The sequence below is a fragment of the Equus quagga genome, chromosome 8 (genome assembly GCF_021613505.1).
Source record: "Equus quagga isolate Etosha38 chromosome 8, UCLA_HA_Equagga_1.0, whole genome shotgun sequence".
NCBI lineage: Eukaryota > Metazoa > Chordata > Mammalia > Perissodactyla > Equidae > Equus > Equus quagga.
In genome coordinates, this window is record NC_060274.1 from 119,101,210 (window position 1) to 119,114,601 (window position 13,392).

At 38.6% G+C, this 13,392-nt stretch overlaps 1 protein-coding gene across 1 annotated transcript; it reads left to right on the forward strand.

Moving 5' to 3' along the window:
- Window positions 1-1,778: 1,778 nt before the first annotated feature.
- On the forward strand, window positions 1,779-5,612 carry LOC124243350 (probable inactive serine protease 58; the record flags this gene model as incomplete). Its single annotated transcript, XM_046668960.1, has 4 exons — window positions 1,779-1,927; window positions 3,683-3,927; window positions 4,736-4,872; window positions 5,305-5,612. Coding segments are annotated over 4 exons (702 nt in total), but the record flags the coding sequence as incomplete, so codon positions are not given.
- Between the last annotated feature and the right edge of the window lie 7,780 nt (window positions 5,613-13,392).

Below are 13,392 nucleotides of genomic sequence, written 5' to 3' on the forward strand. Positions count from 1 at the left end.
CATATAATTATTCAGTAAATTTTTTTTCAATAAATGCATGCATATATGATTTGGAAAAAAGTACACACATATATGTATACATAACATTAACTTTTAGTCTTCTGATGACTCTTGCTTCACATACGGATTCAGAAAACTATTGCATTAATTTCAGAGCCTGCCAGTGGGCCACTGCACACAAAGTGAATTCTACTCCAATCTCTCATTAATTCATTTGTGTAATACATACATGTTGAGTTCCTACTATGTGCTAGACAATTGTGCTAGTTGCTGGGGATATTATACAAGTCATTATTCCTTCACTACTTATTGTCTACAGATGAAAAGCCCATACACTGAGAAACATAAATTGACACAGAGAGAGAATCCCAAATTGGAACATAAATTTATTTTTGCTAATATTTTTCTATTTTCCTGTCTCCTTTCCTAAAGTGGAGAAAGCAGGATTTGATCTAAATTATTGAATCCACCAACCAAATGCCACCAAGAACACACCAATAATTAAAAAAATAGTGAGTTTCATTTTGCATTATGCAGCAGGGAGAACACATTCCAGAGAACCTCAGAAGTGCCCCAGTAAGGGGAGTGGGGAGGGGCGTCTTGCAGGGTTTGAGCTTGTGCTGGATAATTCTGAAGACGGAGTTTAGAATGAGATGCAGTCAAGAAGAAGGACCACTTTGTTAATTGGGTACCTCAAAAGTTTTATTTAGGGGGTGGGAGGATTAAATTAGGGCTAGAGCTATCAGTGGTAAAGAAACAGCAACAATGCAAATAAAGGAGATGTCAGTGAATATCTGACGTCTGGTCATTTGAGGGTTCATGGAGGGGCTTTGTCTATGTCTTTTTCTGAGCATTGTTTTCATTTTCTCAACATATAAATGTTCTTGAAACTACGTTAGTAAGAAATAACATTTATTGAACACTCATTACATGCCAAACATTCTTCCAAGCAATTTACATATATTAACACAGTTAGTCCTTATAACAACCCTAGGAGAGAAGTTCAGTTATGATCTCAGTGTACAAATAAAGCAATCAAGATATAAGGATTTACATAATTTGTTCAAATTCATACTACTAGTAAGGATAGAGCCAGAATTTGAATCCAGGCACCTATTTCCAGAGAATAAGTACTGTAATAGATTTAAATGCCCATCTATACAAAGTGTCTCTCCTTATATTCTCATACCAGGATTAAAGTTTTAGTTTTAATTTTATTTAATTAGTTTATTTCTGTTGGAGTCATGATGACTGCTCTCAGTGCATCCCTGCAATTGACTAGTGGGAAAAGTCAGGGGGCTGCAGCTGTAGGAAAGGTTGCATTGCTGTAACTGTGGATTGAGCCAAGAAACCTTAGGCCTTCGTGAGACTGAAAATGAGCTAAGCCATTCTGGAGAGCAGCAGACAGGGTGAGGAGAAGTAGGAGGTCACATAGAGGAGAAGGGCGTACATGGATTTGGAGTCAGATAGACGAAGTCTGAATCCTTGAACCAACCATTGTTCACTAGTTGTATGACCTAATGTAAAGTTTTTAATCTATAAAGTAATATAAAATTTACCCACTCCACAGTTTTTTTCTGTGAAAATTTAAAAAGTACATGAAGTACTTACTTAGTATAGTGTTTGTATAGAATAGAATTCTAATACCATAGAGTATGGGCTAAGTGATTAACAAGCGGTAAATATTGATTTATCTGGCACTGGCATCCTGAAATCTCCATAATCCTCGAATTTCCTTTCATTGGCTGGATTATATTCCTTAATTCTCCTCTCTCTGTGTTCCAGGTGGTATTTCATTTGTTAGTAGAGACAGGGAAGGGGAAAATCATCTTATCCACATATTACACCTGAATTCTGGTTACCAGTCCTGTGTGGGGACTCTGGTTGCCCCTCAGTGGGTGTTGACGGCAGCACACTGCTTCTTACCGTAAGTGATGGGGATCAACCTGCTGGGTTTCAAGGCTCCAAGGAGTCATCTAATTATCGTGGACTCTCTTCAATATAAATAAACTTCTGTATTTACTTATAAACATATTTTATGATAAATTAAACTGCGAAATATATTAAGAGAAGGAAAAAAGAGAAGCAAAGGAAAGAAAAAAGAAAATACAAGAGGAGATCGGTTTTACGTAAAGAACACTGTAAACACAAATGACTTTCCCTCTGCAAGAAAGGAGAGTGAGCTTACATACGGAAAAAGCCAATTTGACAAACACAGAGCACAAGAGAGTTACTACAGCTGATTTAGGCAATAAATTGGGCCTAACAATTCCATCAAGTTGTATAATTAAAGCACCAGTACTTATTAATTTCAGAGGTGTGGGAAGGGAGGAGGGGGTCTTTAAGTGATCTTTCATTTAGACAGACAAGAGAGAGAATTTTATCATGAGAGTTTCTTCCCCTTTTCTTCTAATGTATCTCTCAAATGAACAGTCTTGCTCTTGTCAAAAGTTCTTCAAAGTGGTCACTGCAATTTCATATTTTCCTTGGGCAATTATACCAATTAGAGAGGTACATAAATTTAAACATGAAGGAGCACGTGTTTGGTATAGAGGACCAAACAGACTGAAATGGTCCAATGAGAACTGCAAAAGTCAGTAAAAACAATTTGGCCAAAGACCAGTCACCCCTAACTAAGGACTCAGCAAAAATCCTTTGCTGCAAGCAGATGAAACTAAGTACAGAGGTTCTCAGGAACACAAAAACAAGAGTAAAGAAAATCATAGTGTATAATGTCTTGTAAAAGTGAACTAAAGCAAAGTTTGTCTAAAAGATGCTTGCTCTGATGAGATCTTCTAAACTTGCCAATCCTTGGGGTTGGCTGAAGGGTGGACTTATCAGGCCTATTTCTGTCCTATCCCTTTAGATTTTATCTTATAAGCGAAGTGTCCCAACAAAACGACAAGGACAGACTGAGAAACAAATGATTCTGTTTTTAGGAGACAAAATTTACCATTTGGGAGCGCAACAAAAAAATTGGCGCTTAGTACCAATGTGGTACTTATCTCACCTCTGCGGTTGAAGAGATCCCTGAATGGGAGACTCGGGACTCAGGGGAGTATCCTGTTCTGAATTTAGGGTCTTGAGCCATGTTAGTGAGTAGATCTCAACTGGATCTCAGTGGAACATCCAGGATTTTTGACTATTGTTCTCCCAAAAGACCACCAGAAAACCCTGTTTATCCAGCAAAGTTTTGATAGAGATGAGTAGAACATATTGTATTTGGATGATCCTCCCTGGCTTAAAATATTTTAACTCTCTAAGCTTTCATTCATTTCCTTTGTACCGTCTCACATTTCCTGTTCCCTCCAACTCCCAAAGGAACCTCCCTAACAGAACATATTACTTTCCTAGAAACCTTGACTACCCATTTGCATGCTTCTTTCAACTGTTTCTAGGTTGAGTAGGAACTTCTCTCTGGAATTATGCTAAGAGTAGAGCCATTGCATTGCTTAACTCCTGGAGGCACCATTCACATTATAGTGTATGTGAATGGCAACCCATTGAATTGTATAGTGCACAACCTATGTGACCACATGCGGCAGCTATGCATAAAAGATCAAATGGACGGAGATGAGAGGAGAAGGTTAAATGGGTCACTATAGAAGGAAGTTGTGTGTGTGTGTAATTAGCCTTGTGATGTATGATAGTATCAGTATTTTTTCTCTCCTTCATTTTCCAGGGATCTCCAGGTGATCTTTCATGGTGGTTCCCGAAATTCTCAAGTCTTTCCTGGGGAGATTCTACCTTATGAAGAGATCATCATTCACCCAAACTTCACTGTCACTTCTCCTAAAAATGACCTAATGCTGATAAAGTTGTCTATATCTCTCACCTTCTTCTCCAGCCAGATTTTTCAGTTGCCTACTCTCAAGAAGAATCCAATTAAAGATTGCTTGATTCACACCTGGTTACAGAATGAATTTGGTGAGTGACTGTCAAAAAGAAGAACTAGTTGTATTCTTGGATATATTCACATCCTGAGGATCTCTGAGGAATTAGGGGGAAGGAATCGGAACTTATAGGCCCAATGCCAGATTTCCAAGCACATGTGTAAAACTAAAATGGAGCAACAATGTTGGCTCTCTAGACCAGAAGCCTCATTTTGGGCTTTGGGAATCAAATCCTAAATACATACATCCTGATACATACATGTAACACCTGACACAGACTGCAGGGGACTGGGATTCAAGGATCTATGTTTGGGTATTGGTTCTGCCATTGATTATAGGGTTATGGGCAAATTCTTTAACTTCTTTGAATCTTAATTTGCAAATTGGTGAAAATTGTATTTTCCCCTTATCTAACAGGAGCAATATTGTTATGAGTTACAACAACAATGATAATAGCTACAATTTGTTGAGCACCAATTAAGTTCCAGGCCCTAAGCATCCTATACATATTATACAATTGTAATAATACATCACGTAGAAAAATTTTCTTAGGACTGATATGTTATAAATGAGGCAACCAAGACTCAGGGAGTTTAACGAATTGTCTAACATCACAAACTTGGTGATGGCAGAGAATCAGATCTTGTTTGATGTGTGGAGTGTCTTCTCACCAACCCCCTCTTGATGCTGATCATCTTTCAGAGATGATAACCTGGGCAGGACGATGTTTAAGCGATGGTGCAGTCCATTCTAACTGAGCAGAAGCTCTGAAGGAGGAGGAGGCAGGATGCCTTGTGAAAATGCAAACAAGAAAGAAAGTCTCTTTTATTTCTTGTGCTTAGGACATCGACACGGTAATGTGCACAGCATTAAGGCTCAAATAAATTCTGATTTAAACTGCAAAATATTCCTGGGTGAAAAATTCCTTGAAGACTTTTTCTGTTTCGGAGACATACTAGGAAGCAAAGAGCAGTGCCAGGTAACTTTTCTCATCTTATTTGCCCACAAGCACAGTCTTTGCTCTTTCTCTATCTCTTTGTGTCTGCTACCTCTCATCCTGGATTTTGCAATCAGGCTAAGAGTTCAGAGAGTAAAGGGCTGAAGAATGATGCCTCTCTCTCTCCTCCCTCCTGTTTAGAGATGAGGAATAGATTTTTGGGGCATGTAAAGCTAACTTCCAGCTACTCCTTTGAAATTTCTGTCTAGGAAAGACTGGAAGGTAGAGGGAGTTAGTGCAGTGGAAAGAAGCTTTTACACTATTTTCTTATATCCTGGGCCAGTTTGCATGGCAAATATAGTGGCTCACATTTTTGTTCAGATTTTTTTGGGGGGAATTTTTTGGAGGAGGGGGAGTTTTTGGGGAATTTTCGGATGGGAGGGAGGTTCTGATCTCCTCTACTCTGTCTGGCAGGTGGTCACAGCTGCACCAGCCATATGTGGCAGGGAATTACAAGGAATTATGTCTTGGGCAAACGGATGTATTCTGACAGGACACAGTGTTGTTTTCACTGACCTCTACAGCTATACTCCATGGATCAACAGCATTATTTCTACAAAACAAGCTGATATAGAGCTCCACTGACACCCTTAATTACCAGCTTATCCACGGCAACCACATTATGTATGTTAGTCTCAGTCTTTTCTGGAATCTAGGCTCAACTGGAATTTCAAAAGAGATCAGTGATGACTCCTGGGTGTTGACATGACACTAGTTTCTTTAACTGCTTCTTTGCTTATTCCCAACTCATAAATAAATGTTCCTAACATCGAAAACATGAATGCTGCTCTCAAGAAGTGGAGTTCATCCAGGAGCCTTTTGGATCCTACCAATTCAGATATTTCTGTTGAATACTCTCTGCTTTATCCTAAGAACACAAAAGACAAGTGGAAATGAGGGACAATAGCTACCAGGAGTCTATTTGAACAAGATGTAAACCACATAGCTGAGCAGTAATTTGCTGAAATTTGATTAAGTGATTTAGCAATTCTTCTAATGACCAGGTGTCTCCTGAGTGTCTGTGTGTGTGTGTGTGTGTGTATCTATGCGTGGTTGTAGTTAATATTTCCATTAGCTACTTAAATGATGTATAGAATTCAAGTTTTGCTTAGGTTTGCTGAGGCCACACAAAGGTCAGTGTAATTTTTGGAATAAGGATTTCTGTATTTTGCACCTCAGCTGTAATGCAGATTACAAATATCAAGAATTTCATAAATGGTAGGATGGACTTTTACCAATACTTTCCCCCCCATTTCCTGCTTTTTTATTTGCTTAAAATCACAGTGTGAATACCTTTCTAAGTACCCTGTTAATTTCTCCTAAACTCCAATCCTGTAGATGATTGGTTCCAAAGACTTTCTTTCCTATCCCCTATTTTAACTTAGTCCATCAAGGACTTCAGGTAGCCTGTGCTCTGTCTTCTGTCACCATCACATCCACCTCCCTCTCCTGACATGCCTACCAATCACTGCTACATTCCCTCTCTGGTTCCTTTTTCTCTTTCCGTGGGGTGGGGCTTATCTTCCATTCCCTGCTCTTTAAGTCTATTGCATTAAAATGGATCCCTGGTACAGACCAACAAATTTCAATGTAGTAAGTGGAGAACACAGCAATAATGGGAATAGGAAGCCTTGCCCTGTGGTCAGGTAGATGGTTCTTCTCTACTCTCAGATTCTCACCTTGTCTTCACCCTTCTGATTCAATCGTGTCTATCTCTCAGCTCAGGAGGAGAGGGATTACCTTGAATTTTATTACCTATAACCGTATTTATAGACTGCTTCAAAGATCCCTTCTACACTCGTGTACATGTTACATTTTTGGCTTCTATTTACCCCTAGTTTATTCTGTTTTTATTTATTTATTAATGTCAGACCCACTTCAGCTTCCTGGAGAGTTCATTCAGAAATCCGATTACGGGTCTTCATTTCTATGGATTTCCTGGGTAAACTATTCTCTTTCACCATGTTTATTACCACATACTTGCCTAATAGTTACACACTTCTGACACAACATCTTTTCTTTCCCAGTCTACCTCCTTCTTTGGAAATACGTAGGGGACTGATATTCAGTAGAGTTTAATTCTTAACCTAGAATTGTCAAACTATGCAAATTTGGAAAAGCATTGAGCTTTGGTTTTTATGTTTATCTATGAAACAAAAGAGTTAGACCTGATGATCTCAGTAGTGGACACTGTGATTGCCTTCCCAGCATCCACTCTACCCCTCCTCTATTATGTCACAATCATCCTCTAGGGGTATGGCCTGCTTCACCTAAGCTTACCAGTGAAATCCCTGTATTTGGTTCAGAGGTGGATATATGCCACAATTTGGCTTATTAAACATCAATTCTTCTATTTATATTCAATGTTGAGATAACACTATAATGAGCTATGTTGAGACATCGCTCTGGGCAATGCGCCATGTGAACAAGACGTCAGAATTGCTGCTGTCATTTTGCAGCCACCACGGAAGCGAAGCTGCCTAAGGATGACACACACCCACAGAAGAAGTTCAAAGCAAGAGAAATGCCCAGGAATGTAGCTAAAGTTCCGATAAAACCATGCTACGATTTAGGTCTTCCCTCTGGATATTTTTAGTTATCATTTACTAGATTCCCTCTATGTGTAAGACAATTTGACTTGGGCTTTCCGTTACTACAGTTAAAAACGTCTCAAATGATACAGTTTCCAAAAATCCTTTCTATCTCTGTGATCAGTCTGGACTACTGTGTCCTAGCTGCTTTATATGTTCATTCTTACTAATTTTCATGAAATATCTGTAGGGCCATTTTTATTAGACACAAACCTTCGGCATTTCCTCTGATCTTCTCAATTGCCTCTTTCTTTCCAAAGGCATTGTCTGTCTCCTAGATCATACTGCTGCCACTTTTTCTGGGCTCCCCAAGCTGCCTGGAAGGTGAGTCAAAGCTCTGAGCGTGAATAGCTCTCATGTCCATAAGCTGAGCCTATCTATGCCAAATGACCACACTACTTTTAAACTTGTATAAAAGGCACACTTTCAGGCCTTGGTTTGGGCTTCTTGAGTGACTGTCAAGGGGAAGATGGTACCATCATGAATTCTGAGTAGTTGTATCCCAGGGCATGAACCTTGACCAATGGGAAATGAGACAAGGGGGAGCCATACAGATAACTCCCACTGTTCTCTCCCTGCTGTGGGCTGCTCTGAGGGGTGGTTTTGTCTTTCACACCTTCCTATAGCTTTGCTTCATGTCTCCCCTTGCCTCACTTCCACTTATTCCTCACCCTTACTTCCCTGGCTGTGTAACTTTCAGAGTGTCAGCTCTTTAATCCTTGCCTCTGCTTTCTAAAGGACCATCTTTATTGTGATAAGGCAACTGAAGTTCAGGGATTAGCTTGTTCAAAGTCAGTCAGTCAGCAGCCCTTGGATTTGTGTCTGGATCTCACACCAAGCCATATTGCCATAAATGTTTCTAACTATTTACTTTCCGGTTTGTAAGTTTCTTTTCATGGAACAGTAGCAAACAGTTCAAGGACCCGCTCCGATCCATGGACCATACTTGACATGGTCCTGATAACACTAGTGCTATAAAAATCTCAGAGTCTTGAGTTATGTTCTTTTCTCATCTCCACCCCATACCTCCTTCCCAGAACACTTGCTGCTGATGGACCTGAGTACTTGGGAATATGTTAAGGGACTTATATAATCCGTCAATTTATGCATCATGTAATTCACATTTCATTGCATTCCTTCTGTATTTGGAGATGGAATTAATGGTTTAGGACCCTGGAGCCTCTTCCAAGAGTTTCACATGGATTGTGTTTGATTGAGAAAACTAAAAAGTTGTTTCATAGGCTTTTATATTATCTATAGGTATCATGATATTGATAGATATCTATAATATCTATCAATATTTTAGATTACCATTTCACTTAGGCTCCATCCTGTCTTCCTGAATTGAGGCCCGAAGCTCTGCCACTCAAAATGTTTTTAAGTTTATTAGACAGGAGAGGAGGTTCATTTGTAAGGGAGGTAGTAGATGTTAGGGGTTGATGTGAAGCTGTAGAATCAGATATATCTAGTTTCAAAATCCAGCTGTGTGTCTGGGGAAAAATTACTTAAATCCTCTGAACTTCAGTTTGTCATTCCAAAAAAGGGGATAATAATAACTAGTGATTGAGAGCTCAGACTACAGAGGTGAGCTGCTGGCATTTGCATCCTGGCTTTCTTACTCACAACTTATAGCAATCTTGGGTATGTTACATAACGTCTATTTCATTTTCCTTATCTAGTAAAATAGAGGTAATGCTGCTAATACCACATAGAGTAGTTGTGGATTATGAATTACATAATATGCATCTAGTTCTTAGAAGAGGGCTTAGTACACAGTAAGAGCTCAATGAATGTTAGCTGCTTCTTTAGTAACAGGGTCACTGTAGTTGTTGAATGAGAACCTGTGTGAAGCATCTGACACATGATAGGTACACAATAAATTGAAACCATTACTCTTTCCCTAAGAGGCATATCACTTCTTTTTGAAGATCAGAATACATGTATACATATATCAAAGAACATTGACTTTTCAGTTGGCAAAACTTTTCTAGAAATGAGACCCAGGGGATTTCCTCATTTGTTCACACACACATTTATTCCTCTTTTAACAAAAACTTCCTGAATACAAGCAATGTGTTCAATACTGCACCAGACTCTGTGAAGATGTAAAAGTGAACCCTGTCCTGGAACTAAGAACTATGAACTAAAATCCACATAATTGGGATAAGATATGTCTACAAATAACTGTAGTGTAGCGCTGGACCTGCTAGGTTCTAGAGGAGAGGTACCGAGTGCTCAGAAAATTCCAAAGGGGAAGAGATCACGTCTGGATGGAAGCACAGGTTACTCGAAAGAGTAATCATCTGAGCTAGTCCTTAAAGTACTGGTACAACATTAATAGATAAAGATGGGAAGAGAGGACATTTCAAAAGTCAGAATCAGCGTGAACAGAAGTCTGAATTCAGGGAGATAGGGACAGCATTTGGTAAGCAAGCCTTTGGCACATAGTAAGTAGTCCAAAATGGGCACAGTACAAGGTAAGTGAACACAGATTAGCTGAATATAACTGGAAGGGTGGGTTGTAGATAGAAGGTGGTAGATTATTATTAGAGTAGTTACATTTATTCCCTGCCTCACTGGTGTCCAGGAGCAGAGATTGTCCCTAACACTCCTGACCTCTTGCCCTACTAGCTCTCCTACTTCTCCTAAGGGAAGATGGAGAGATCTTTCTGCTCGATGGATTCAGGGGCAGAGACCAAGCTTAACTCCTTTTATTCCTCCTGTAGCTTCTCTGAGAGCCAGAGACCTACAAGAAGCCCAGCGACTCCATGCAGAGAGTTTTGCAGGGGCAGAGCTGGAGAAGGGGTGGGGTGGGAGGAAGCCTGCAGTTTTTTATCCCTGCCTGAGGTGCACTGATCCCACCTATCTGAGCTTTGTATTTCAGCCTTGTATTTATCAGTGATAGGCTGCTATATACTTATTTATATTTACATGTCTATCTCCATCAACCTCTCTTCCTTTTCCGTGTGTTTTTGGGAATGTTATATCACAAGACAAACCCAAAAGTTTCAATCTCCTATTAGTACTGAGCAGAATGAACCTTAGTTAAAGGTTATCTCCAAATGCTACAGGGTAGTAGGTGGACCTACCTCCACCCGACCCCTTCCCTCTGTGAGTATCCTTGAAACTGCCATCAAAGGAGTTGGTTGTTGGAGAAAGCAGTTCGCTCCGTTCTGCATCAGTCTTCCCAACAAGTCATTTTTGCCAATCTAATAGAGGAGAAATGGTATCTCATTGTCATTTTAATGTGAATTTCTCTTATAGTGAGTGAAGCTGAACATCATATTTGTAAGGGGCATCTGTGTATCTTTCTCTGAGGGCTGATGATTTCTATTTTTTTAACTTTCTTCTTTTAGGTTTTGATCTATTTTCTTGATTTTAAGAGCTTTTTATATATTAAGTAGGTTAGCTTTTTATCTCTGATATAATTTACCTACATTTTCTCCAAAACGTTTTTGTGTTTGACTTTGCTTAAGGTCATTTTGACAGGTAAGAGTTAAATTTTTAAAAATTTTTGTGTAGACAAACTTATCTATTATTTCTTTTATGCTTCTGGATTTTGTATCACAGTGAGAAAGTTTTTCCACACTCCTAAATTATAAAAGAAATTTACTTATTTTTCCTTTTTCTCTTTTCAAATTTTACATTTAGCCCTCCTGTCTATTCGAATTTCACTCTAGGATAAGATATGGGGATAAAATTCACTGAGCATCTATTATGTGCCAAAATGAAACAATTTCTACATGGACTTTTTTTTTTTTTTGGTGAGGGAGATTAGCCCTGAGCTAACATCTGGTGCCAATCCTCCTCTTTTTGCTTGAGGCTTGAGGAAGATTGTCCCTGAGCTAACATTTGTGCCAATCTTCCTCTATTTTGTATGTGGGATGCCACCACAGCACGGCTTGATGAGTAGTGCATAGCTCCGGGCCTGGGATCCAAACCTGCAAAACCCTGGGCCACTGAAGCGGAGTGTGCAAACTTAACCACTACACCACCAGGCCAGCCCCCATGGATATTTTTGAGTCTTATCAGATTTTGTAGGTTCTAAGAGATTATCCAGAATGATTCATTATTCATAAAAAACCCTCTACAAAACAGTATTTTATACTAATAATGAACATTAGTCTAAGAATAAGGAGACCCTGGTCACTAAATCTGTTTTGCTAGTAAATTGCCATATGACCTTGAGTAAGTCATTCAACTTCATATTCACTAGTATTAAATATTGGGTACCCTACATTTCAAAGATGCCCTGATGTATGGGATCTCTTTCAAGTCAGAAAGTTTAAAATAAATGCAAAATTTAAATGTAAAATTTAAAAAGTTTATTGCTTATCTCTGTTTGTAAGAATAGCACAGATTATTGAAGAAAAACTGAAAGTGAAAAAAAGGAAACAATAAAGACCACTCATAGCATAAAAAAGTGTAAGAGAAAACATTTAATAACAACAAAAACATGTAACCTTGGAGTGGCACTTTGTAAACAAAACATAAAACTTGAGAACCATGAAATAAAAGATTGAAAAATAATACTGTGCAATTTGAGAAAAATTACTTCATGGCAAAGCATAATCAAAATCAGAAGGCAAACAGAAAACTGAGAAAGATATTTCCAATACATATTAGAGTTAAAGAGCACACTTACTTTAATGTATACAAAAACTTACTAAAATCATAGGAGAAAAGCCAACAAACCATTAAAAAGCAGCAAGTATATAAAGAGACAGTTTTCAGAAAAACAATTGTAAATGGCTTTAAAAGCTGTGAAAATATACTCAAACTTATTTGCAATTAAAGGGAAGCAAAGATTGAGTTTTTAATACATGCCAGGGCCTGTGAATACAACAGTGCGAAAAAGAAAATGATCTCTTTTTCTAATCTCTCCCTCTGATACAGAGGGGAGAACCAGCATTAATAATAATAATAATAAACCAAATACATATGTAATTACAAATTGTGAAAAACTCCATGAAACAAAAGTAGTGGATGCAATGAGAGCATTTAACAGAATGGGTCAGAGAAAACCTTCCTGAGTAAGTGACCTTTGAGTAGGGGCTGAAAAATGTATAAAAGTTGACTAGGAAGGGTGGGTGGGAAGGGGAAAAACATTTAAGATAAAGGAAATAGCACGTTCAAAGGTCCTGAGGCATGAGGAGGGAGCAAAACTTGTTCAATGAGCTGAGAGACTATCAGGGTATCTGGAGGAGAGAAAGCAAAAGAAATGAGAGCAGGCGGTGGGAGCCAAGTGGACGAAGCTATATCATCATAGAATGCTGAAGGTCTTGCTAGAGACTGGAGAGTTGCCCTAAGAACAATGAAACGTGTTAGAAGAGTTTTAAGCAGGGGAGTAAGATGATCCAATTTGGCTTTTTAAAAGGTTTCTGATCACCTCGGATCCATTAGGATGGCTACCAGTCAAAAAAACCCCCAGGAAATAAGTGTTGACAACGATGTGGAAAAATTGGAACCCTTGTGCACTTTAGTGGGAATGTAAAATGGTGCAGCCTGTGGACAATGGTATGATGGTTCCTCAAAAAGTTAAAAATAGAATTACCATATAATCCAACAACTTCACTTCTGTGTATATACTCAAAAGAATTGAAAGTAGAGTGTCAAAGATATTTGAACACCCATATTCACTGCAGCATTATTCATAGTAGCCAAAAGGTGGAAGCAACCCAAGTGCCCATCAATGGGTGAATGGACAAATGTGGTATATACATACCATGGAACCGTGGAATATTATTCTGTCTTTAAAACTAAAGAAATTTTGACACATGCTACAACATAGATGAATCTTAAGGACATTATACTAAGTGAAAAAAGTCCACACAAAAAACCAAATGCTATGTTATTCCACTTAAGTGAGGTACCTAGAGTAGTCAGATTCATAGAGACAGAAAGTAGAATG